The 27,913-nt window shown below is 40.5% G+C and overlaps 1 protein-coding gene across 1 annotated transcript; it reads right to left on the minus strand.

The window, feature by feature from the left end:
- Nucleotides 1–120: 120 nt before the first annotated feature.
- Nucleotides 121–27,913, minus strand: DCK (deoxycytidine kinase). The gene is made up of 7 exons (XM_051819742.3): nucleotides 27,558–27,913; nucleotides 22,106–22,221; nucleotides 10,560–10,753; nucleotides 8,656–8,803; nucleotides 5,678–5,793; nucleotides 4,678–4,768; nucleotides 121–1,982 (listed from the first exon to the last, which is right to left on the minus strand). Exons 1-7 carry the CDS (start codon nucleotides 27,646–27,648, stop codon nucleotides 1,956–1,958), a joined length of 783 nt encoding a protein of 260 aa, XP_051675702.1. The 5' UTR covers nucleotides 27,649–27,913; the 3' UTR covers nucleotides 121–1,955.

Here is a 27,913-nt window from a genome sequence, read left to right on the forward strand (position 1 = left end):
CTCCCTTTAAAACATAATCAATGTAATTTATATAAACCATTTTCCCTCTTTTATTTTTGTAATTTTCTTCAATAATAAAATTTTAATTCTAAATAGATCAATGAATTACCTCCATTGTAGTTTATTAGATTTAAACTTATTTATTAACAAATATGTAAATAAGTAGACAAGTTCATGTATTTCAAACAAAAATTAACCAAAAACACACAGAAGAGACAGTTTAAATACTAATAGTAATTACAGATTTGAAATTAAGTCACTGTTTCAAAGATCAGTGCATCCAGACTGGCTAATCCAAAACATTGTCATCATTGAATAAGGAACAAAAAATAAAACATGACATTTGAGGAAAGAAAATGGTAGTTTCAAAATAAATGTGACTTTTTCCTTCATTCCAAAAAGCACACGATTTTTCTAAAACATGAAATAGAAATAAAGGTTAAATACAATGGAAGTATGCTACATACCTTAAAAAAAACTTCTTTAATCATACACAGAGCTAAGATGAATCTAAGCAGACTTTTTGTAACTATTCACATAGTAGTTTTAAGATTAAATAAGTGTGACATTAATGGAAGTTTCAACTTCCTTGTATTTTTAAACTTTATTTCCTAGTTCAACAAAAAATGATAATACTTTCATGATATATTACACAAAAAGCAAGAACATCTTTTATCAATAACTTCTCTGAAAGGAACAAAACAAAATAAAACAAACTATGAAGTGAAGAGGAACCACAATGCTCTCAAAGTAGAAATGTGTGATTTGTATGTAAACTTTAAAATAGCAGGCTACCTAATTAATCCAGACAGTACAAAAAGCAGTATGAGTCAGGATATAAGAGGTGGGACTAAACAGACCAAACTGCTAATAAGATAGTTCACGATGGCTTTACTTTCTGACTTCTAAGTATGAAGTAAAGAAGAAACAGTAGAGAAAAACTATACACTATGTTCCCTTAATAGTTCATATTCGGTAAGAAACTTAGAACAAACTACACTTCCAACTCAAATGACTTAAGGACAATTATAGATTAAACAAATCTTTCAACTATAATAATTTTCCATTCAAAAAGAATAGTCAGAGCCGAGATAAAACAGGTAGCAATTTTAAGCTCCATGTACACTGAATCTTTACACTTTTCTATAACTTTCAGTTATCTATTAAGAAAGAGTTTCTCTTCAGTCCTCTAAAATTTCACATAAAAGGATAAGTGAAAGATTATCCTTATTACAAATGAGAAGCAAAGGTAGAGAAAATACTAAATGACTTAAGATGGGTTACCCCCATTGCCAAACTGGGAACAAAGTCAAACCTGCTCTACAAACATTTTTATAGACATATTAATAAATATCAGTGAAGTCATTAAATACTGAACTTGGACCTTATTTTCCACATAAATTAAGGTGGAATGAGAGGCATCTGATAAACATTTAAAATAAAACTTCAGAATCCTTATTACTGTGATTCCTTAAATTCCACTTTTCAACTTTTAATAGGTGCGCTAATTTACATAGGACACACACCATTTACTATGTGACATTAAAGTTACCAATTAAGAAAATGGTTACCAGCAAAGTGAGAAGCACCATGACCAAAACAAAAAACAAAAAAATCTTCTGAGGAAGACTATGGGGAAAGATAGAATGGAGGCTTGGCCTTTATAAGGCACAAGTTAGGCACTATACTGATTCTAGAACCAACTACCTCCAGACTTCCTGTTGTGAAAGGTAACTAAATGTCATTTTAAACAAAAAAAAAAAAGGAAGGGAAAAAAATTAGAGAAAGAGGTCTTAAAGTTTTACATGAAATTCATTAAGACAATCTTTTTATCTTGGAACAAAGATGGTTAAAAACTTGGGTTTTCTAAAAAGACTTGCATGAATGTGGAGCTATGAAGACATACAAAGCTGAAGGATCTGGAACCATATGGTCACCTGTAGTCTTCAGTAAGATCACAAGGTTCCCAAAAATTCTCTGACCTGAGAAGACAAAAAAATATTAATGTAATTCCTTGACTAATTTGAAATATGAAGGCACTTCAAAAGATGAAATTAAAAGATGTTTATTTGGATACAAAATATATTTTAAAATTCAGGCATATTTTTCATTATATATATCTTTCATGAACATTCTGAAGACCCTTCATATCTAAAAATCATATTCAATTAAAAGTGTCTACCCAACAGTAAGTAACTCTGTACCAACGTCATATCATTTACTTTCCCTACAAATACTGTTACATACTTCAGTAGTAAAAGATGAATGACCTAAAAGATTAGGAGTTATTTAATTTACATCGGAATTTAAAAAGTTCTGGGGCCGGATTTGTGGCATAGTAGGTCAAGCCACCGCCTGAAGCACCAGCATCCCATGTGGGCGCAGGTTCGAGACCCAGCTGCTCCACTTCCTGTCCAGGCCTGGGAAAGCAGAAGATGGCCCAAGCTCTTAGGCCCCTGCGCCCACGTTGGAGACCCAGAGGAAGCTCCTGGCTTCGGATCAGCAAAGCTCTGGCCATTGCAGCACGGCCAGCTGGGGAGTGAACCAGTGGATGTAAGACCTCTCTCTCTCCCTGCCTCTCCTTCTCTCTTTGTGTAACTCTTTCAAAGTAAATAAATAAATCTTAAAAAAAAAAGAAAAAGTTCTAAAACAGTTGTAACATTAATTTTATAATCTATTCATTTAAATACCATGGACCACTGATTACACAGCTTTATTACTGATAATTTTAATAACTATAATAATTTAAAAAACTGAAAGTTAGACATGTAGTATATTTGTAATTTTTCTGAAGCATAAATGTTAGTATATGGGGAAAGTTATATAAGCAGTGAATAAATCTAGCGAACTGAAATACCACAATGCAAGACTCTTGTTCTCTACATATTCCAAACTACATAATGTCAAAAACCATTGCCATGTAAAAATATCTTAAAAAGATGGGGCCGGCGCTGTGGCGCAGTGGGTTAATGCCCTGGCCTGCAGCGCTCTCTCTCTCTCTCTCTGTGTAACTCTGACTTTCAAATAAATCTTAAAAAAAAATTTTAGGCTGGCGCTGTGGCTTACTAGGCTAATCCTCCGCCTTGCGGCGCCAGCACACCGGGTTCTAGTCCCGGTTAGGGCGCCGAATTCTGTCCCCGTTGCCCCTCTTCCAGGCCAGCTCTCTGCTATAGCCAGGGAGTGCAGTGGAGGATGGCGCAAGTCCCTGGGCCCTGCACCCCATGGGAGACCAGGAGAAGCACCTGGCTCCTGGCTTCGGATCAGCACGGTGCGCCAGCCATAGCGCACCAGCCGCGGCCATTGGAGGGTGAACCAACGGCAAAAAGGAAGACCTTTCTCTCTCACTATCCCCTCTGCCTGTCAAAAAAAAAAAAAATTTTTTTAAAGCCAATTGCTAGCACTATCAATAAAAGTAAAAATAAATAAAGTGAAATAATTCTTAGTAAAATAAATGTTAGGTAACTTGAAAAAGTGCTTTTTTTTAAGATTTACTTTAATCATTTGAAAGGCAGAACTAGAGAGGAAGAGACAGATCTTTCATCTGCTGGTTCACTCCCAAAAAATGGCTACAATGGTCAGGACTAGGCCAGGCCAAAGCCAGGAGGAGCTTCATTCGGGTCTCCCACATAAACACAGGAGCCCAAGGGACCTGGGTCATTTTCTACTGCTTTCCCAGGCACATTAGCATGGAGCTGGATTGGAAGTAGAGCAGCTGGGACTCCAAATGGCACCCACATGGGATACCGGCACTGTAGGCAGTAGCTCTATCCATTACACCACAACGTTGGCCCCTTAAGTGACTTCTATCCTATATTTGTAACATTATCAATGGTAGGAACACATCACTTGAATTTCAAATATGCTTTAGTTTATATTGGGAAAAACAACCATTTGCTATTGTATTTTGTAAAACGTTTGAGATCAAAATTCTTGAAATATATCCCCTATGAATGTCATCACCCTATTACAGTAAATAGCAGACACTTCATGACAAGACAAAGAAAAAAAATCAGCTTTTTCTCAAAACCAAAGAAAAAAATTGTGACTTCTTCTTTAGACCATAGATCACTAAGTTAATTAACCAGAGTACAGGGATAATCATTGCACAATTCCCCTTACTATTCTTTTAAGTGTATATCAATAGATTATCTCCCAGTTCCTTTATCAATATGTGTAACCAACTCACTTAAAAGAACAATCAACTCCCCATTATCTGGGGAGATAAATTAACACTAATTAAGACAATGACACAAATATCGGGCAATGTCAATTCATCCCTTGTGATCTAATGAAACGAAAAATAAATCTTTTATTCTCAAGATTTCAGCTTAGAACGGAAAGAGATCCATATCTTACAGCTTTAAATAGCCTCCATACGGAATCTCATAAAAAAAAATAAACTCAACTTCACAAGCAGTTCACTGTTAAGATATCTAAATATTGGTGCTGTGGAAAGAATGGTCAGTAAAGGAAAGGAAGTAAAGGATAAAGAAGATCCTTATTTTAGCACAGGTCACCAAGCTGGAATTTAAAGTCAGAACAGTCTAAACAATCTAAAGTACTTTTCACCTCTTCACTGTTTCTTAACCCAACTTTATGTAACCTTTTCTATTAAAAAATTTCCTTTAGTAGATTTCTTTAGAGATGACAAATCATCTAGTTTTTGTCTAACTATACCTTTTCAACCAGACTTTCATGTTTGTCTTTAAAGTCTTCATTAACATCCAATGTTAAGATAGGTACCTCCTGTAGATAATCAAAGTTGGTTCTGTTTAAAAAGAGATGAACAAAATAATCAGAAAATATAAAAAATAGAAACAATAAAAACTTGTATCTTAGGAAAATCAAAATATTTGTCAATCATTTTACACTAAAGTTACCCTGCAAGTATTCATCTGACAGCTCCTTCTTCCTCATTTAGATTTACTATACATATTGGAATTCAATTTATAGGTTAAAAAAATATATAAAACAAAGCATTCTAACGTGATTCTAGTCAAAAACAAACTAAATAACAAGTAGGAATTTTTGCATTTTGGATAAGAAAACTGAAGTCCAGAGGTCATTCTGTACACACTATTGAGATTGCACTTAAGTCACAATCTGACTAAAGACAATCTACACTCTCAACAACCACGCTATACTCTCTCACACCATGCTCGAAGAAACAAATCTGAAATATATTACAATGATCGCTCCTTATACATAGGAGCAATGTTCCAAGACCCCCACAGATGCCTAAACGTACAGGTAGAACCTAAGCCTATATTAACTGTTTATTCCTAAAACAAATACACAAATGTAATGGCTTTTTCATCTTAACCAACACTTATTATGCACTGTGGGTATAACTTTTGTAGTCTGCAGAAAAGACTGTATCTTAAAATTCTTTCTGAAAGAATATTTAAGTGACATAAACAGATATATTCCTACTTTATCATTTAAAGTAAAAACTCAATATATTATACTGTCAATGAGTACCACTGGGGTACGTTAAGTTACAAAAACTTTAAGGAAACAAGATCTCATTGCAATCAAGATAATCACATCTACACCTAATTTTCTGGGAGACATCAATAAATAAAATTACTAAATGGAAACTTTTACATGGTGCCAAGCATTAAAATGCAATAAAGGTATTCAAAATGAACAGTAACCAAGAATAAGGAGGTCTTACTTCAGTGTCCTATGCAAGAGCCAGCTTTCATGTTTATAATGAAGTTTCTCTAAATATTCAAGAGGAATGCCTTGCTCTTCATTTCTTCCACGTAAATATATTCTATTCAAGCATTTCTAAAAGCAAGCAACAAAAGAGGGGAGAAAAAGAAAACAATTATTCTTATCTGCTGCAATCAAAATGTTGCTTTCTAGTGCTCTTCAGTTATGCCAACCACAGACTACTTACTACAAGATCAAACACTTCACTTCTCTTCCTTTCTTTTTTCTAAGATTTATCTATTTATTTGAAAGGCAGAGTTACAGGGAGGCAGAGGCAGAGAGAGAGAGAGAGAGAGAGAGAGAATATCTTCCATCCAGTGGTTCACTCCCTAAATGGCTACAAAGGCTGGAGCTAGGCCAATCCAGGCTAGGAGTAAGGAGCTTCTTCCGCTAACAAAAATGACATGCATAAGATTATGGCAACATAAAAACTGTGCTTCCAAATCTACTTTCTCTTTTCAATAATTAAGCATTCTTTTAACCAAAAGACATCATAAACAAAACTAATTTAGGCTGGAAGTTATGGCATTTATATTTTATTTATCAGCACTTCTCTTGTTACTCTGTTTTTCCTTATCTCTTTTTTTTTTTTTTTTGAAAGACCGGACTCTATCTGCTAGCTCACTCCCCAAAATACCAGCAGTGAAACCAATCCAAGTTTCCCATGTGGGAGGCAGGAACTCAATTACTTGGGTCATCATCACTGCCTCCCTATAGAATCCAGGTTCTCTGTGGGATGCAGGTGTCCAAACAGGTGACTGAATTACTAGGCAAAATGCCTGCTCTCCTTCTTTATTATTTAACAAAGAAATTTTAAAAAAATCAGAAACAATGAGAATGCAAGCATTAAAGCCGGAAGACTTCTTACTAAATATAATCTTATTATTTATTTTATCTATTTTATCAAAAGCAACCAATTGATCTTCTGAATTTATTACATAATATCATGTATAAATATAATACCTATTACAACCTATCATGAAAGGCACATTTTCCAGTGAGCTCATTTTTTTTCTTTTTTTTTTTTGACAGGCAGAGTGGACAGTGAGAGAAAGAGACAGAGAGAAAGGTCTTCCTTTGCCGTTGGTTCACCCTCCAATGGCCGACACCGCCGGCGCACTGCAGCCGGTGCACCGCGCTGATCTGAAGCCAAGAGCCAGGTGCTTCTCCTGGTCTCCCATGCAGGTGCAGGGCCCAAGAACTCGGGCCATCCTCCACTGCACTCCCTGGCCACAGCAGAGAGCTGGCCTGGAAGAGGAGCAACCGGGACTGAATCTGGAGCCCTGACCAGGACTAGAACCTGAGGTGCTGGCACCGCTTGGTGGAGGATTAGCCTATTGAGCCGCGGCGCCAGCCCCAGTGAGCTCATTCTTATAAACGAAAATGGCAAGGGTCCTCTAAGTCTCTTCTAGAACATAACTGTCATTATCCATTCATTCCAAGCCATAACAACTATAAAAGATTCTGGAAATGGACCTCCATTAACTTCACCATTCATTTAGCAAACATTTACCAAGTTCCCACTACAAACACAGACCCTGTTCTAGGCACTGGAAATTCAACAGTAATTAAAACACCCAAAGCTCCACCTCATGAAGTCTATATTCTAGGAGTTGCTTGAACAAATTCCTTACTGTGATGGAATGAGAGAGCCTGCAAACATTAGGAAGAAATAATGAAAAATAAAATTTAAGTGAGGAAGAACAGACAAGAGCCTAAAAGAGTGACTTCCAAGTCTGGGCTTCTAGTGTCCTGAGAAAGCAAAAGACTTCCACCTATAGTTATATGTTTGGAGGTAGATAACTAGAGGGTGTGGAGGATGGTGTGTGGAATTAAATTGCCTTTGCTACATGCCACTGAAAGGATTTCTAACTTTTTTAAAAAGATTTTTATTTATTTATTTGACAGGCAGAGTCACAGAGACAGAGAGAGAGAGAGAGAGCAACAGAGAGAGAGGTCTTTCTTCCGTTGGTTCACTCCCCAAGTGGCTGCAATGGCCGGAGCTGCGCCTATCTGAAGCCAGGAGCCAAGAGCTTCCTCCTGGTCTCCCATGCGGGTGCAGGGGTCCAAGCACTTGGGCTATCCTCCACTGCTTTCCCAGGCCACAGCAGAGAGCTGGACTGGAAGAGAGCAACCAAAACTAGAACCACTGCCCATATGGGATGCCAGCTCCACAGGCAGAGGACTAACCCAGTGCACCACAGCGCCGGCCCCAGGATTTCTAAATATTACTTAAAATTTTCAATGAAGGGGCTGGTGGTGTGGCATAGCAAGTTAAGCCTCCACCTGTGACACTAGCATCCCATCTGGGCGCAGTAAAGTTGAAGTCCAGCTGCTCCATTTCCAATTCAGCTTACTGCTAATAAGCCTGGGAAAGCAGTGGAAGATGGCATAAGTGCTTGGGCCCCTGCACCCACGTGGGAGATCTGGAAGAAGCTCCAGGCTCATAGCTTCAGCCTAGCCCAGACCTGGCAGTTGTGGCAATTGAGGTGTGAACCAGAGAATGGAAGATTTCTCAGGGCCAGCGCTGTGGCGTAGTGAGTAAGGCTGCCACCTGCAGTGGCAGTATCCCATATGGGCGCCGAGTCCCAGCTGCTCCACTTCCAATCCAGCTCTCTGCTGTGGCCTAGGAAAGCAGTGGAAGATGGCCCAGGTCCTTGGGCCTTTGCACCCACATGGGAGACTCAGAAGAAGCTCCTGGCTCCTGACTGGCCCAGCTCCAGCCATTGCAGTCATTTGGGGAGAGAACCAGTGGATGGAAGACCTCTCTCTCTCTGCCTCTGCCTCTCTGTAACTCTCTGCCTTTCAAGTAAATAAATAAATCTTAAAAAAAAAAAAAAATGTTTCTTTCTCTGTAACTCTGCCTTTTAAATAAATAAAAAAAAATAAGTTCCTAAAAAAACTTTTTCAATGAAACAAATTTTTATTGGGTCTTACTTCTGGAGTAGCTCGAAGATAAATGATTCCATCCAATTCAAGGTTCTGGCCAAATTGGTTATTCATCCAGTCATGCCAGTCTTGATAAATTGTCCACTCCGTTTCATTCATGCAGTCAGATTCATATAAATTAGATGCAAAAATATACCTGAAAGAGAGTCTTCATCAATATAGCTTATCATTTCAAAAAAACCACAAAAAGAGAAAACATATCTATTAAGTGGACATGAAACATTTTCCTGTGGCATACAGAATCCTTGGAAAGCTGAAAAAACTACTCTTTCCAACAATAGGAAGTATGTTCCTGCCAGTCATTCTCAAACTGTGGTCTGGGGTTCCCTGGAAGCCCTTGAGATCCTTTCAGAGGTGTTATGAAAGGCCAGATGATTTCTAATACTACTAAGCTTCAATCAGAAGAATTTATCAAATAGAATTTATCAAATTTATCAAATTGATTCCATCCAATTCAAGGCTCTGGCATAAATAGCATAAATGAAAGCTCAGCAGTCTTTAACTGAGTCAAACATTAAGGAGATTCACAAAAAATGCATAGACAGAGACTGAAAAACAAAGACCTTGCATCTGGTAGTTCACCCTCAAATGGCCACAACAGCTGGGGTTGGGCTAAGCCAAAGCCAGGTGCTCAGATCTCACTACAGGTCTGCCACGTGGATAACATCCCTGAAGGTATTAAGCCACCACCTATTGTCTCACAGGTACCACATTAGCAGGAAGCTGGAATCAGAAGCAGAGCCATACTTGAACCCAGACACTCTGATAATGGATGTAAGCATTCAAAGTGGGATGTTTGTTTGTTTGTTTTTTGACAGGCAGAGAGAGAGCACAGCAGAGAGCTGGACTGGAAGAGGAGCAATCGGGACAGAATCCAGCGCCCCAACTGGGACTAGAACCCAGTGTGCCAGCACCGCAGGCGTGGATTAGCCAAGTGAGCCGTGGCAGCGGCCTCAAAGTGGGATCTTAACCACTGCATCAAAAGCCTGCCTCCAGGCCGGCGCCACGGCTCACTAGGCTAATCCTCTGCCTGCGGCGGGTTCTAGTCCCAGTTGGTGTGCCAGATTCTGTCCCGGTTGCTCCTCTTCCTGTCCAGCTCTCTCTGCTGTGGCCCGGGAGTACAGTGGAGAATGGCCCTAGTCCTTGGGCCCTGCACCCGCATGGGAGACCAGGAGAAGCACCTGGCTCCTGGCTTCAAATCAGCGCGGTGCACCGGCTGCAGTGGCCATTGGGTGGTGAAGCAACGGCAAAGGAAGACCTTTCTCTGTTTCTCTCTCTCACTGTCCACTCTGCCTGTCAAAAAAAAAAAAAAAAAAAAAAAAAAGCCTGCCTCCAAAAGTATGTTAGTTGTGCTAATATGAAATGGGTTTTTTAGTAGTAATTTTAAATAACAATAAATTCTAAAAACATAAATCAGAAAGGCCCGAGGACTCATGAATAATAATACATATGGAAAGGGGTCATGAGACCAACAACTTTTGAGAGCCTCTCTCTGAGGTAACTTTGGAGGTCAAAAGAATGTTGACAGGCCGGCTCTGTGGTGTAGCAGGTAAAAGCCACCGTCTGCAGTGCCAGCATCTCAAATAGGTTCCAGTTCAAGACCTGGCTGCTCCACTTCTGATCCAGCTCTCTGCTATGGCCTGGGAAGGCAGTAGAAGATGGCCCAAGTCTTTGGGCCCGTGTACCCAAGTGGAAGACCCAGAAGAAGCTCCTGGCTCCCAGCTTTGGATCGACCCAGCTCTGCCCGTTGCAGCCATTTGGGGCATGAACCAGTGGATGGAAGACCACTCCCTCTCTCCTCTCTCTCTGCCTTTCAAATAAATAAATAAATTTTAAAAAAATAAAAGACAAGGCTCTAAACAGCCAAATGCAAGCCATTTATTTGTACGTACCTGTCGCTATACACTGATCGTTCAAAAAATAATACAGGGTTCTCTGCATCCTTGAGCTTGCCATTGAGAGAAGCAAGCTGAGCTCGTATTCGACTGAGACAGGCATATGATTGGAAGGTGAAAGACCATCGTTCAGGTTTTTCATACATCATCTGAAGAACATTCCCACCACTTTTCTGAGACGTTGTTAGTTCCTATTTTGAATTTACAAAAAGAAAAGTTAATGCTCAATGGGGTATTTTAACTTTAAATAGGCTCAAAAAAGAGAAGTTGGATAAACAAAAGTATCATGATTAGCAAAACCAGGGTGATTAAGCCCCCTTCCTCTTACTACATCATTCAGGTTGCTTGAAGTCTGAAAGAATCCTTAGTTACTTCTCAGAACAGTTTACAAACTAACCTATTATTTACAAGCTAACCTATTATTTCACTCAAATGGGACTTTTAAAGATTGAATTAGTTTCAGTGGTTGAAAGCTATTAATTTCACATAAACTATTTGGACTTATATGTTCTTTTTAGAAATGGAAAAAAACAAACAACACTGTGCTTCTACTTCCTCTTGGCAAAAATCAGAGCCAAGTCATACTCACCTCCATCAGGTGGAATACGCTCTCCAGTTTATCAGCCCCCATCATTCCCTAATGATTCTCTAACAAGCCTTACAATAGGGTTAGTTACCAACAAATCCTTCATAAGTTGAAAATATCCTATGTTGAAAATGCATTTAACACTCCTGAACTACCAAACCTCATAGTTCAGCAACACAGTACACTATAGATGATTGGTTGGTCACTGTCTTATCTTAGTGCCTGAGCGCTATGGCTTGTTGCCACTGCCCAGCACCACATAAGTATCATAGTACATACTGCCAACGTGAAAAATTCAAAAAAAAATTCAAAACTTGAAATACAATTTGAACTGAATATGTATCACCATTGCACCACTGTGAAATTGTAAAATTAGTAAACTGAACCATTCTAAGTCAGGAACCATCTGTACTGCTTAGACTCCAGGTCCCTTAAGGCACTGAATTTGTAACTTTAATCTTCTATATAATAAAATAGATCCTGGGACCAGTGCTGCAGTGCATTAAGTAAAGTCACCGCCTGCCGTGCCCACATCCCATAGAGGCACCAGTTCAAGTCCTGGCTGCTCCACTTCCAATCCAGCTCTCTGCTATGGCTTAGGAAAGCAGCAGAAGATGGCCCAAGTCCTTGGGCCCCTGCACCCACGTGGGAGAGCCAGAAAAAACTCCTTGCTCTGGGCTTTGGATCGGCTCAGCTCCAGCCATTATGGCCACTTGGGGATGGAAGACCTTTCTCTGTCTCTCCCTCTCTCTTGTCAGTAACTATGCCTCTCAAATTAAAAAAAAAAAAAAATTAAAAACAATGCTCTTTATGTTAATATGCAATGGGCTTATTAAACTGATTTTTAAATGAATTAATTGGGGCCAATGCTGTGACAAAGCTGGTAAAGTCACCACCTGAGACACTGGCTCCACTTCTGATCCAGTTCTCTGCTAATGTGCCTGGGAAAGCAGAAGATGACCCAAGTGCTTAGGCCCCTACACCCACATGGGAGATGCCCAAAAAGTTCCTTGCTCCTGGTTTCAGATCAGCCCTGCTCCGGCCATAACAGTCAATCTGGGGAGTAAACCAGCAGAAGAAAATCTCCGACTCACACTCTCTCTGTGTAATTCTGATTCTGTGTAACAATGACTTTCAAATAAAATAAATTGTTAAAAATAAATAAATCAGTTGACCTGTCCTCACAGGTCCCTATGGTGCACAAACCACTCTTCACCAGTCTTTTTTGTAATTTAAGAGCTACAGTTTCCTTTAGTCTTGTGTATTTATTATCAAAGAAGAAAATATTATGGTTTAATTCCTATTCTCAATCCTAGTCCAAATAAGCACAACCTGAAAATTTATTGGGAATTCATGCTCAACACAGGTGTTCCTTGAAAAACAAACTCCAGAAGTATTAATATTACAACTGTCCTCAAAGTTTCTGTTAAGAACCAAAAAACCATGCAAACGTACGGCACCTTGAGGCAAAGAACCACAAACCACAAAATTAAGTCAATCTTCTTCGAAACTTAGAGGAAAAAAAGGCATAAAATGACAGGATACAAAGCCAACAGTTGTTATGTTTAGAAAATATTGAGAAGACTATTATTTGAAATAGGATTCAGTGAGTTGCCTTCCCAAACAACTTACAGAATAAATCTTTGTTAATTTAATTATATATTTTCCATATGGGCCATCAAAGAAGGAGGTACCTTCCTCTGAAGGGAGAGAACTTCCACTTAGACTATGGCCTTGTCTAAATAAGATCGGAGTTGGCCGGCGCCACAGCTCACTTGGCTAATCCTCCGCCTGCGGCACTGGCACACCAGGTTCTAGTCCTGGTTGGGCCACTGGATTCTGTCCCAGTTGCTCCTCTTCCAGTCCAGCTCTCTGCTGTGGCCTGGGAAGGCAGTGGAGGATGGCCCAAGTGCTTGGGCCCTGTACCCGCATGGGAGACCGGGAGTAAGCACCTGGCTCCTGACTTCAGATCGGCATGGTGCGCCAACCACAGCGCACTGGCTGTAGCAGCCATTTTGGGGGGTGAACCAACGGTAAAGGAAGACCTTTCTGTCTGTCTCTCTAACTCTGTCAAATAAATAAATAAATAAGATCGGAGTTGGCGAACTCAAGAGGCTTCCATAGCCTTGGCAGCTCATGACAAGAGCCTTGGGTGATTACTGATGCCATAAATAAGAGTGTCAATTGTTAAATCAACAACAGGAATCACTGTGCACTTATTCCCCATGTAGGATGTCTGTCCTTAATGTGTTGTACTATGTGAATTAACGGCATAACTAGTACTCAAACAGTACTTTATACTTTGTGTTTCTGTGTGGGTGCAAACTGCTGAAATCTTTACTTAGTATATACTAAATTGATCTTCTGTATATAAAGATAATTGAAAATGAATCTTGATGTGAATGGGATGGGAGAGGGAGTGGGAGATAGGATGGTTGCGGGTGGGAGGGAATTTATGGGGGGGAAAAGCCGCTATAATCCAGAAGTTGTACTTTGGAAATTTATATTTATTAAATAAAAGTTAAAAAAATATACTTTCCACTTATTTGGCATTCTCCAAGGAGAGGATATTTAATACAATTAAACTTTTCCAGAGAAATGAAGGTAATCAACAAAATACTTTTGAAATTTAAAAAAAATTATTTGAGAGGCAGAGACAGAAGATAAAGAGACAGAGAGAGTTCCCATATACTGATTCATTCTAAATGCCCACAATATCTAGGTTTGTACTGCAGCCAGGAACTCAACCCAGGCATCCCATGAAGGTGGCAGGAACTCAATTACTTGATCCATCACTACACTCCTACTGATGCAGGCAGGCAGACAGGATAAAATTGATTCGATTTATAAGCAGGAGACCATGCCTTAGTCTTACCCGCTCTGTGATCTCATGCCCCTACAGACCCCACCTGTAAGCCCACCTGTCAATCAGACTACATAACCACTCCCATCGGGGAGTAAATAAAAGGCCTGGAACACAGTAGGCCCTCCCCTTGTTGCCCTGCAGGCACTGGCCTTTGGGCCATACACTCACTCTCTGCTTTCCTGCCTGCATGCTTGCTCCATGTGGCGAATAGCCTGCTCTCCGCCTAGTATGGACCCAACTTAGCTTCTAGATCTCTCTTTCTCCCCTAAATAAAGCTCTCACTTTCCTGTGCATTTCTCTCACTGAATAAAAAGCTTAAGAACTTACCATCTTGTCTGGTTTATTTGAGTCAGTATTCAGAATTCTTCTCTGAATACATGACAAGAACCCACAGGCTTGTTAACATTGAAAATTATTAATAAGCAGGACAGTATCACTACCACCCATGTGGGTGACCTGGAGGGTGTTCACAGCTCCTGGCTTTGGCCCAGTCCAGCCTAGCCTTGGCCTTGTTGGGCATCTGGGAAGTGAATCAAATCATGGGAACTCTCTTTCTCTCAACTCAGAGGATCAATTCTGAACCACTACCAAATTATGAAAAAAATCAACTAGTCCTAAAAACATAAATACACAAATTAAAACTGAATAAAAATTCTGCTACAGAATTTTACAGCTTTGAAGATGTTATTTTTTGTCTCTCTCTTTTTTAAAGACTCATTTTATTTATTTGAAAGGCAGAATGACAGGGAGAGAGGCAGAGGCAGAGAAAAGAGATCTTCCATTGACTCATTCACTCCCCAAATGGCCACAATGGCCAGGACTGGCCCAAGCCAAAGCCAGGAGCCCAGAACTTCATCTGGGTCTCTCACATAGGTGGCAGGGGCCCAAGTACTTGAATTACCATCTGATGGTTTCCCAGGAACATTAGCAGGGAGCTAGATTGGAAGCAGAGCAGCCAGAACTTGAACTGGTGCTCAGCCAAGGGATGTCAGCATTGTAAGCAGTAGCTTGCCGTATCTCTTAGTTTAATAGTGTACTAACAGGGGCCTGTGCTGTGGCATAGTGGGTGAAGCAAAGCTCCCGCTGGTGCGACCAGTTGGGGAGTGAACCAGCAGATGGAAGACCTCTCTCTCTCTGCCTCTCCTTCTCTCTCTCTGTGTAACTCTTTCAAATAAATAAATAAATCTTAAAAAAAAAAAAAAAGCCAGAAGTAAGCAATTAAATCAAAGCTCTGAGACTAATTAATAACATAAATCATCAAAGTATATTATATTGAAGACTTATTTTAAATAATAAAGATTGGTAATCACATGGATGGGGAATTTTAAAGATCATCTTTTCAGAGGAAGGGATGAAGGGGGAGGGAGAACAGACTAAATAATCTTTTTAGGCGCTCTGTTCCATTTTACTCAAAATTGGTAGTATCAATAGCATAGCAACATTTCAGCCACTAGGTGGCAGGTGAAAAAAATAATAAAAAGCAAAACTAAGCATGCAGGTGCATATTAAGTTACCAAGGGAAGAGATCACAAACAACAGTCCTATTCAACAGCTGCTAAGAAATGTGAGCAGATGGTTAACATCCAAGTAGAACTGGTCTTGCAAGAGTTGGGTCTGAAGACATCCACTTCTCATTTTTGACAGTTTTCTAACAAAGCTAAGATTTAGATAGTCCTTGATTCACATTATAACCACAAAGAACAGACCAGGAAGGACTCTGAGAAAAGGATCTAGGATGAAATAAGAAAATACCACTTCTTAAATTTAGTGCAGGTCCATGGGGCTGGCTGGCATTGTGCCATAACAATTTCCACTGCTCCATTTCCAATCAAGCTCCCCACTAATGTTCCTGGAAAGGCAGCATAGGATGGCCTAAGTACTCAGGGTTCTGCACTCACATAGTAGACCCAGATGAAGCTCTTGTCTCCTGGCTTTGGCCTGATGGCCCAACCTTGGCCATTTCAGTCATTTGGGAATGCACCTATAGATGAAAGATCTCTGTCCCTCTCCCTTTCTCTCTTTCAAATAAATAAATTACTTTAAAAAAAAAAAAAAATCTAATGTCAGTCCAGACAAAAAGAACAATCTCAAATACAAGCAAAGTCACCCAACCAACCACTGTCACATACAACCTTACCCCCAAAAACAGCATCCTCACACTATCTGACACTCTACCCAGAAGTGCAGGAGACCAACTATAGTATAGTAGTCCACAATATACACAAAGAAACTACAGCTACCAACCAAAATAATATGCATCTAAATCATATCATCAAAATCATATCATGGAGTTATGACAGATTTATAGTGAACTATCCAGTGAAAGAATATTAATAGGATCATCAGCATGCTAGTTATAAACAAAGGCCAGTTAGGCATTCTGATTCTAGTACATGGAAAGAAAATGCCCCAGTTGATAAACATGAATATCAGGTTCATGAAGCTGGGGCTGGTGTGTGGTACAGCAGGTTGAACCATGGCCTGCAATGCCATATCAGAACACCAGTTCTGAGTCCCAACTATTCTGCTTCCATTCTAGCTCCCTGCTAATGTGGGCTGAAGTGATCCAAGTACTTGAGCCTCTGTCATCCGTATGGGAGCCCAGATGGAGTTCCAGGTTCCTGACCTTGGCCTGGCCTAGTACTGACCATTGCAGTTATTTGGGGAGTAAGCCAATGGGTGGAAGATCTCTTTTTCTGTCTCTGTCATCCATCTTTCAATTAAATAAAATAGAATCTTAAAAAAAGATTCATAGGAAAAAAAAAAAAGATTCACAAAGCCATCATGTCTTAAAATGAAGACACATGCACGAATGTGTCACAGCTTCATGACATCAGCCATTAATATATCTACCTAATTCCTCTGGGCTCTGATTCCAAGTTCAATATACAATCATCTTATTTTAAATTAGTTCTCAACATATAATAATTCAGTGTTTTCAAAACTTACCTCTGCAACGTAATGAAAGAGTTCAATATATTCCCAACACTAACAGTGATTCATCAGCAACAATTTTTAACTGGGAGGCATCTCACATATTTAAAATCCCAAGGGATCTCTTATTATTTTAAAACATATCCAAACTCTTCAGTTTCTTAAAAGTTCCTTCCACTAGATGAGAATTACGCCCTAACAGAGAATGGGTTTATATAAATTCAGTGACTCTGACAACTACATTTTGTCTACAAATTAAGATTTTTGACATTTTGGGTTTTGTTGATCAGTTTCTGTGCCCCTGTTTAACGTGAGGCACACTGAGTTTAAAGAGCAGTGTACTGGGACCGGTACTGTGGCTCAGTAGGTTAATCAGCCACCTGTGGCACCGGCATCCCATATGCCGGTTCTAGTACCAGCTGCTCTGCTTCTGATCCAGCTCTCTGCTATGGTCTGGGAAGGCAGTAGAAGATGGCCCAGATGCTTGAGCCCCTGCACCCACGTAAGAGAACTGGAAGAAGCTCCTGGTTCCTGGCTTCAGATTGGCTCAGCTCTGGCCATTGCAGCCATTTGGGGAGTGAACCAGCGGATGAAAGACCTGTTTCTACCTCTCACTGTCTGTAACTCTCTCAAATAAATAAATAAAACATTAAAAAATAAAAGACCAGTGTGTCAACAAACCAGTTATTCATATGAGTTGGAAGCCTGAAACTAAAACTAAGAATGGATACTAAAGCTAAATGGAGGTCACCTGGTCCATTCAGGTTACCACTTCCCTCTATATTTGACACTGACTTAACATGAATGCCTTCAAAAAGCCAGAGGCCCCTAGACATACTTTGGAAAGCAGTAATGCCGAGAGGGAAGACAGATGACCCAAAGGTAGACTTGACAGGCATTTCACTAAAGAAATCCAAATGGCCAATATACACATGAAAAAGAATGCAATTATCATTGGGGCCAGCGCTGTGGCGTAGCAGGTAAAGCTGCTGCCTGCGGTCCTGGCATCCCATATGGGTGCTGGCTCCTGGCTTCAGATCAGCGCTGCTCCAGACATGCGGCCATCTGGGGAGTGAACCAGCATATGGAAGATCTCTCTCTCTCTCTGCCTTTCCTCTCTCTGTGTAACTGTGACTTTCAAGTAAAATAAATAAATCTTTAAAAAAAAAAAGAATGTTAATATCATTAACAATTAAGGAAATCAAATCTAAAAATATAAAAGTAAAAACTCAGAACGATAAAGTGTAGATACGAAGCAAAACAAAATTAATGTTGGTAAAGATACTAAGAAGAGCTTGACTGCAGTAGAGTGCAAATGAGTCTATCACCTTGGAAGACCAGAAGCATATCCCACTACCCAGGAATTTACTTCATGTTCCTAAAGAAATTCTTGTGTATGTGTACATCAGAATTCATGTTCATGACAATGCTGCTTATAAAGTAAAAAAAAAGCCTCAAGGCACAGAATGGAAAGACAGTGAACACAAACATGATTGAATACTATACAGCAATGAAAATGGACAGACAAGTTGCATGCAACAATATGAACAAATTTCATAAAATTATTAAGCAAGAGAGGAGGAATATAAATAGTATGATTCCATTTATATAACATTTAAAAACAGACTAAATTATATTTCTTAGAGACATGTTCATGGATGGTCACATTAATTTAACTTTAACAATTTATTTATTTATTTATTTAACAAGCAGGGTTAAAAAGAAGGGAGACAGAAAGTGAGAGATTTCCCATCACTAGTTCACTTTCCAAATGGCTGCAAAGGCCAGGACTGGGTCAGGCCAAAACCAGGAGCCAGAACTCCACCCAGGTCTCCCATGGGGGTGGCAGGGGTCCAAGTACTTGGGCTGTCTTCTGCTGCTTTACCAGACCCATTACATTAGCAGGGAGCTGGATCAGAAGTGGAGCTGCTGGGACTCAAACCAGATCCAACATGGGATGCCAGATTCATAGGCTACAGTTTAACCCATTCTGCCACAATAGAGGCCCCTGGTCATTACTTTTATAGAAAGCAAGAAAACTTGTATTACAAGAATAATAGTGATTGACAGTGATTACTTTAGGGGAAGAGCATTACCCTAGGGAAAGAAATGTGGTCAGGAAAGGGCAAAAAGGGACTTCTGGAATAATGTTCCATTCTTGATCTGGATGATGGCTTGGGGCCGGCACTGTGATACAGTGGATCAGGCCATTGCCTACAATGCCTGTATCCCATATGAACACTGGTTCTAATGCCAGTTCCACTTCCAGTCCAGTTCCCTGCTAATGCACCTAGGAAAGCAGAAAATGATGGCCCACGTTTGGTCTCCTGCCATTCACATGGGAAACCCGGATGGAGTTCCCAGCTCCTGTCTTTGGCCTGGCTCGGCCCTGGCTGTTGTAGCCATCTGGGAAGTGAAATAAGGGATGGAAGATCTCTGTCTCACCCTTTGTAATAATCTTTGAAAAAGCAAAACAAAAAGACCACGAAGATGTTCACTTTAAAACTGTTCTTCAACTTGCATGTATGTTTTATATATTTTTGTATAGCTATACATCAATAAAAAATGTTGAAATAAAGCAAATAAATTAATTACTTCAAAATTCTACTTATAGCGAACCCTATCTTTCCCGAAATTTCTGATATGAAATACCAACTTCCTAAGCAAATAGGGGTCCAAATGAGAGGGGAAGTCCTTTTAAGATTAGCCCTAGATATGCAAAGGATTAGAGTATACACTGAACTGGGAACCAGGCCTAGAGTTAACTACAACTGGCAAATAGAGAGAATATGTGAGAAAATATTTTTGGTCAAAACCACATATACTCAAAGTCCTCATTTTAACTCTAGTGATTGCTCCTTGTTTATGTTACTTAAATTTCAATTACTCTATTATTCCCAGAAATCTTCATACCAACAGCTACACTTTTAAAAAAAAAAGTTTTTGCGTTCTCTTGTCCTCCCCAGATCAATGTAAATGTCTAGCACACATTTTCTTTTTTAAAGATTTATTTTATTTATTTGAAAGAGTTCCAGAGAGGTAGAGACAGAGAGAGGTCTTCCATCTGCTGGTTCACTCCCCAGATGGCTGCAACGCCGGAGCTGCTCCAATCCAAAGCCAGGAGCCAGGAGCTTTTTCCGCGTCTCTCACGTGGGGGCAGGGGCCCAAGGACTTGGGCCATCTTCTACTGCTTTCCCAGGCCATAGCAGAGAGCCGGATGGAAGAGGACCAGCTGAGACTAGAACCGGCGCCCATATGGGATGCCAGAGCTTCAGGCCAGGGCATTAACCCACCACGCCACAGCGCTGGTCCCACACATTTTCATTTTTAAGGTTTCTACTTCACTGCTTCCCATTCTCTTTTCTGAAGAAATGAAAATCTTAGTAATCTCTCTTTCTCATATACATATATAAGCAAAACTTATGCTCTAAAAAAATAAAACTCTTTTTTTTCTCATTTGTAATACAGAATGGCAAAGTGTTGGGAAATTGAAAATTATGCTACAGTGAACACATGGCAAGAAAAAGTATAGCACAAAGAAATGAGGATAAAGGATTGGTGCTGTGGCATTGTAGGTAAAGCCACCACCTACAGCTTTGGCATCCCATATGGGTGCCGTTTCAGTCCCGGCTGCTCTACTTCCAATCCAGCTCCCTGCTAACATACCTGGGAAAGCAGTGGAAGATGTCCCAAGTACTAGGGCCCCTGCAGCCACGAGGGGAGACCCAGAAGAAGCTCCTGGCATCTGGCTTTGAATGGGCTCAGCTTTGGCCATCACAGCCATTTGGGGAATGAATCAGAGGATGGAAGATCGCCCTCTGTTTCTCCCTCTCTCTCTGTAACTCTACCTTTCGAGTAATAAATAAATCTTAAAAAAAAAAAAAAAAAGAAAGAAAAATGAGGATTAAATAATTTTCTCTAAGACAAAGGCTTGAAAAGTAAATTAATAAAAGTTTTTGGGTAAATTTTTTCAGTTTCTGTTTTTCTTGATTGTTTTTAAGCAAAGGAAAAATGTCATTCAAGCAATTTAACTTTCAATTAGATTTTTTTTAAAAACCTTTTAAATAATTTTTTGAACTTTTAAAGATGTTTTAAACTTTACATAGATGCAGTGAAATGCATAAATCTCAAATGCATAGCTTGATAATGTTTCCAAGGGTACTACAACGATTTCATGGAAAATGGAACTAAAAGCTAATTTGGGGGGCCTGGCACAGTGGTGTAGCAGGTAAAGCCACTGCCTGCAGTATAGGCATCCCACATGGGCGCCAGTTCCAGTCCTAGCTGCTCCACTTCTGATCTAGCTCTCTGCTGTAGCTTGGGGAAGCAGTAGAAGATGGCTCAAGTCCTTGGGCCCCTGCACCCATAAGGGAGACCTGGAAGAAGCTCATGGCTCCCAGCTTCAGACAGGCACAGCTCCAGCCATTACAGCCATCTGGGGAGTGAACCAGTGGATAAAGACCTCTTTCTCTCTCTCTCTCTTTCTCTCTCTCTGCCTCTTCCTCTCTACAACTCTGCCTTTCAAAAAAAATGAATAAATATTTAAAAAAAAAAAAAGCTAATTTTGGCAGAAAAGAATCTGAAATCCACGCAATATTCTCATAATATGCATTTTCGGGCTGGCACTGTGGCACAGCGGGTTAACGCCCTGGCCTGAAGCGCCGGCATCCCATATAGGCGCTGGTTCGAGACCCAGCTGCTCCACTTCCAATCCAGCTCTCTGCTATGGCCTGGGAAAGCAGCAGCAGATGGCACAAGTCCTTGGGCTCCTGCACTCACATGGGACACCCAGAAAAAGCTCCTGGCTCCTAGCTTCGGATCAGTGCAGCTCCAGCTGTTGTGGCCAATTGGGGAGTGAACCAACGGATGGAGAACTCTCTGTGTGTAACTCTTTCAAATAAATAAATATTTAAAAAATAATATGCATTTTCTACAAAATTTTTAGAGTACCATATATATGTGTGCATATATATATACATATATATACACATAAACATAAACATAAACATATATATATATATATATATATATCTCCATGTTACTGCCAGGATGAAGCAACATACTTAAAGTTAGATTTGAAAGTCTTATTTGAAAAGGCAGGAGTAAAAAAGAGATTAGATACTCTGTTCCTCTATTACTTAAATTTTATTCTCATACCTCAAATTCATCTTGAGTACTTTGAACATTGCACCATCTGGCTACAGGTTCAGGAACCACTTCCCAGTCTTCGCAGACTTGTTTAAGAATATTCACAAATGTTGACTTCCCTGCAGCTGTTGTAAGAAGAATGGCAAATTGAGAAAGAGAACTTGTGAAAGGGAAAAAAAAAAAAGGTCAACTAGTCATGAACTTTTACAGGATTTATAATAACAAATAATTCAAAACACAAAAGCAAAAAACCCCAAACATTCAACTTCCTGAATTTTTTTAGATTTTCTTTTTAATGAAAACAGAACTCAATTTTTGTTAAGCATATTTGTTTGTTATTACTTTTAGTTTAGCTAAATCATGAAATTAAAATCCTGGTGAAATTCTAGGTAAGACGTTATGGCAGAAAAAAAAAAACAAACCCTACTCTTACATTGACTATCCTTAGATAATTAGACAACTGCTCCACATAATCAGTTGTGTGATCTGAGGCAAGTCCCTGAACCTCTGTTTCCTCAAAATACAATTACATGTGCTCATGCAAACTGTTGTGATGAAAGTAACTATCCCTACCATGATAGGCATTTCAGGATCTTCCATTTTCAGAAGTGTCCTCTCTACTAGCTCCATTCTCACTGGACACAAACAGGCTCATTCTTATCTATCTAAAATCAATTAACAAACAGCCATAAAATCAATATAAAGATTTACCTAGGACCTCAAGTTTTAGAATGGGAAACAGTATGTTTATTATATAAAATTAATAGTCACTTTGACTAACAGAAACTTTAAAAACATGTTTGCAAAGCACTTCTCACAAACAGTCATGTTCTCTCAGCTTCATTTTCACGGTTCCATGCCCAGTATACTCTACCAAATTTAAAAAGAGAGACACACACGTGCTCATGTAAGTGACATACTTTACCCTGATCATTCATCAGTTTATGAGATATCTAGGAGGAGTAAAAGAAAATAGACCATGTGTAATCAGGACATACTATGTTCACTGTTTTAAAATTATCCAGGAATATATTACATGTATAGTTAGAACTGTCTTGACAAAGAATCAAACAGGGTGCAGCAATACGACAACCACACCCTTTGTATCTGAAGTCACCAAATGTGGCTATAGTACACATCTCTGGTAAACAATGTTGTGTGTGTGTGTGTCTCTCTCTCTCCTCTTCTTCCTCACTACATATATACACATTTGTGTATATAAAGGAAATCTGCAAAATTTTCACGGAAAATGCATATTTTGAAAAAACTACACATAGGTCTTAAATTTTTTGACCCAAAATAAATTATCTGTTTTAAAATCTTTTTCATTTATTTGAGAGACAGAGAGACACAGAGGCAGAAACACAGAGTTCCCATCAACTAACTGGTTCACTCCCCAAATGCCTACAATGACTGAGACTTGGCAAGGTTGACAGTAGGAGCTGGGAATTCAATCCTTCTGTTATGAGTGGCAGGAGCACAATTACTTGAGCCATTACCACTGTCTTCTAGGGTCTGCACCATCAGGAAGGTAAAGTCAGTACATAAGCTTCTTATCCACTAGGCTAAATGCCCGCCCCAAACTTATCTTTTAATTTCATTTTTCTAGAAACTCCTTGATGTACCCTTGTGTATATACATGAATACACAGATGAAATAACTTGAATATACTGATAGGTAAAAGTTCTTATTTCTTACAAATTGGATCTAAAAACAAAAAGAACTTACCTTTTACTACCATAATTATATTCAAACCTCAGACTTCATATAGGGCAGTAGAAAAGAAGTAAAAAACTGGAAGAACGTTAAAGGATCACAAGAACAGAAAAAAGAAGACTAAATAAAAAGGCAGCACCATGAGAACAGATAGGAAGCAAGATAAAAGTCCTATCATTTCCAGAGGGGAGGCAAAGAACTTTTAAGGATGAACTGGCTAATTATTAAATTTAATCATGGAGAAACAATAGAAACAATTAAAAATTTATGTACAGGACTAAGATTAGGGACTGTACACCATTTGGAGTAATGGTAAATGAAAAACACAAAATATCACCCAACATTCACTAAATTAGATGGAAGATGAAAAGAACAGGATATTCAGAAAGAGCACCCAAAAGAAGTTTTAAAAATCTGGAATCAGAGTCTAAAAGCACTTAAAGCTAGCACATTCTACTTTTTTCTGATCCTGCTTATGTGCAGAAAAATTTCATGGGTTCATATTTCTAAATATAATAAGTTACATTTAGTTGAAAGAGAAGTTAATCCACTGTGTTATTGATCTGAGGGTCTTTTCACTAAATTTACTTTTGAAATGGCTTTGTTCAGTTTTCTCCCATCTTCATGTTGTCTTCCTTCTTTATTAAGATTTATTTTTTTTCTCCTCTCCTCTCGCTCACTCTCTCTTCCTTTCTGTCTCCTGACCTCTGTCTCTGTCTCTCTTACACTCTCCTTATCCCTCTTTTCCTTCTTCGCCCCTTCCCTCCAGTCTGTCGGGTTTCCTCCAATAAACTCGTTCCCTTAAAAAAAAATAAAATAAAGATATATTTTATTTATCTGAAAGGTAGATTTACATAGAGAAAGAGAGAGCAAGATCTTCCATTCACTGGCTCACTCCCCAAATGGCCACAGTAGCCCAGGCTGGGCCAGGCTGAAACTAGGGGCAAGGAGCTTCTTCCAGGTCTCTCGGCGTGGTGTAAGGGCTCAAGGACTTGGGCCATCTTCTTCTACATTCCCAAGCTCATTGGCAGGGAACTGCATTGGAAGTGCAGCAGCAGGGATGCAAACCACCACTCATATGGGATGCTAGCATCGAAGGCGGCATATCTCTTTATGTCACAATGCCAGCCCCATATACGGTCTTGTTTACCTAAAAATAGCTGTGAGGAACCATACTAATCAATCCAGTCAGACTAATATCCAGCTCTTTAACCTTGGGGAAAGAAGTGGGAGCTAAAAAATAAGATAATTAATAAGTTAATGTTTGATAAAGACAAGAGAACAAGAACCTAGAGCACTGATTTAATACCTGAAAAAGGCTTGGGGCTGGCACTGTGGCATTAGCAAATAAAGCCACTGCCTGCAGTTCCGGTGTCCCATATGGGCGCAGGTTTGTGTCCTGCTCCACTTCTGATCCAGTTCTCCGTCATGGCCTGCGAAAGCAGTTGAAGATGGCCCACGTGCTTAGGCTCCTGCACCTGCACTGAAGACCCAGAGGAAGCTCCTTGCTCCTGACTCCAGATCAGCCCAGCTCTGGCCATTGTGGCCATCTGGGAATGAACCAGCAGATGGAAGACCGACTGATCTCGATCTCTCTCTCTCTGCCTCTATGTAACTCTGCCTTTCAGATAAATAAATAAATCTTAAAAAAAAAAAAAGAGGAATCACATAATAATTTTCTAGAGAATAACAATTTATACATTTCTGGCTTGTTCGGATCTGGAAACAGGTGGTAGACATGGACAATGGGAGAGCAGTAACAAACAGCATCTGACAAAGCTGCAGAATCAGAAGATAACGCAAGGCAAAGCAAATACTACACCTAAATACCAACTGCTGTCAAACAGTAATGTGGGACCACTGTTAACCATCTTCAGATTTTTCAAAAAGCCTAGAATCTAGACATTCACATGAAATTCCCAAATTTTAAATGCCAGCAACTGTTTTTCCAAAATCTTTGCAGACCAATGTTGTGCAAATCTAAGTGAATAATTTGCAACTCCTGTCAGTGTAGGTAATTTGCATATAAAGACTGCTCTGAATGTATTTAAGAGAAAATGGAGGTGGCATATTAGAAAGTTATTTCAGAGGCATGCTTTCATGCAGTGGTTACATCTGCATCCCACGTGGGAGTGTTGGGAGTGAATATTTTCTTTTTCTGGGTTCCACATTCCTACTAATGTGCACCCCTAGGCAAAAATACTTGGGTCCTTGCCACCCACATGGGAAGCCTAGATTGAGTCCCTGGCTCCTGGCTTCAGCCTGGCCTACATCTGGCTATTGCAGGCATTTAAGGAGTGACCCAACAAATAGGAGCTCACAGTCGAGGGGAGGGGAGGGGAGGGGAAGGGAGGGGAGGGGAGGGGAGGGGAGGGGAGGGGAGGGGAGGGGAGGGGAGGGAAAAGGTGGGGGAACTGGTAGTTATTTCAGGTGCTAGGGTAAGGATGTTTGGAAAAAAGCAGATTTCTAAATGTGATATTTTGTCTAACTGGACTTGAGAGAGGGAAGGAGATTAATCCATTGTGGTATTTACCTGAGGGGTTCATTTAAGTTTACTTTCAGGTGACTTTCTCCTGCCTTCACATATGGTCTTCTTTACCAGGAAAGAGCTATGACAAACCATCCTAATAAACATGCAGCCTCAAAGAACTTACACTAAGAGGAAATGAGGCTTTTTCACTGGTGTCTTAATACTGGAGAAGTGAGTGTTTGTTCAGCTTTGAGCTTTTTTAAAATGCTTAATGCATTGCGGTGCCTTTTTCAAGAAGGGATAGTGTTCTGAATGTGGTAAGATTAAAAAATAGTTACTGTACGTATGAATGGCCAGCACTCAACCTGCAGTCCAAAAGTAGTAATTTTTTCTATCAAAACAGGAAGTATTAAGTGTAGATTTCATATGGTAGGAAGTATAGAAGAATGGAAGTTCATATGTTTCTTGCAAAATGACAGGCATAGTGTAGTCCGCCTTATCATGGTTAAGAAAAATTAGTTTCATAACCCAGTTTTTTCCTGGATGTGGGATTAAGGGTGAGAAACTTCACGCTATTAAGATGGTTAAAAATCTTTCTTTGTACTTGAATGTTTATAGTGTTTTTACAAATAGCTAAAAATTAGAAACAATCCAAAGGTACACAATTGGCAATAGGAAAACCGTGGTTTATCCAGCAAGGGAATACCACTCCGCAATAAAAAGGAACACTCTACAGGAATCAGTAACATGAAGAAACCTCACAAGCACGATGCTCAGGAAAGAGGCCAGACACAAAAGGCTTTCTGCTCCCTGATGCCGTTTACAGGGCGAACTCTGCAGGGGCAGCGGTCAGATCGGTGGCTGTCAGCACAGAAGAGGCAGAGGGCTGCCTACAAAGGAGCTTCCCCAGGCGACAGCCGTGCTCTGTGGTGGTCACAGAATGACACTAGACTTCTCACACCTCACTGAAGAGCGCACCTAAAAAGTGTGCACTTAACGGTGTACATTACACTTCAAGAAATTTGCCCACCCCCACCCCCACCTTCCGCGAGCCACCAACAAAACGGAACAAAACAAACAAAGCCCCCCCCCCTCCCCTTTTGCCAGTTCCCGGCCAGGAAGGTGCAGCGGCCCGGACAGCGCCACACAAAGCCGGCAGGCCTGGCGCCCCGCCGGACCCCCGCGGCCGCCGCCTCCCCCGCGCGCGGGAGGTGACGCGGGCTGCGCGCGGGAAGCGAAACCGAGGCGGCTCCCCCCCGGCTTTGGGCCCCTCACCGATATTCCCTTCGATGGACACTTTCTTGATGCGGGTCCCCTCGGAGCTGGTGGAGGGAGACGGGCAGCTTCTCTTGGGCGGAGTGGCCATGTTCGTCTGGCGGCGGCCCCAAGCGCGTCGGGCGGGGAGGCGGTCACAGGTGCGCGCCGGGCTCGCGCAGCTGCCGAACCTGCCCCGACTGGCCTGCGCGCAGCATCCCCGGCCGGCGGGCCCCGGGTTTAATTTTGGCGCGCGGAGGCAGCTGCCGGCGGGGGCGGGCCTGCGGTGCGGCTCCGCCCTGCCTCCCCCCACGCCGCACCGCGCCGAGTCCCAGCCCCGATCCCCTCGCGGCCCCGGCGCCCTCTCCCGCCTCCGG

The sequence above is a fragment of the Oryctolagus cuniculus genome, chromosome 8 (genome assembly GCF_051225735.1).
Source record: "Oryctolagus cuniculus isolate XC-2025 breed Fujian yellow rabbit chromosome 8, ASM5122573v1, whole genome shotgun sequence".
Lineage (NCBI taxonomy): Eukaryota > Metazoa > Chordata > Mammalia > Lagomorpha > Leporidae > Oryctolagus > Oryctolagus cuniculus.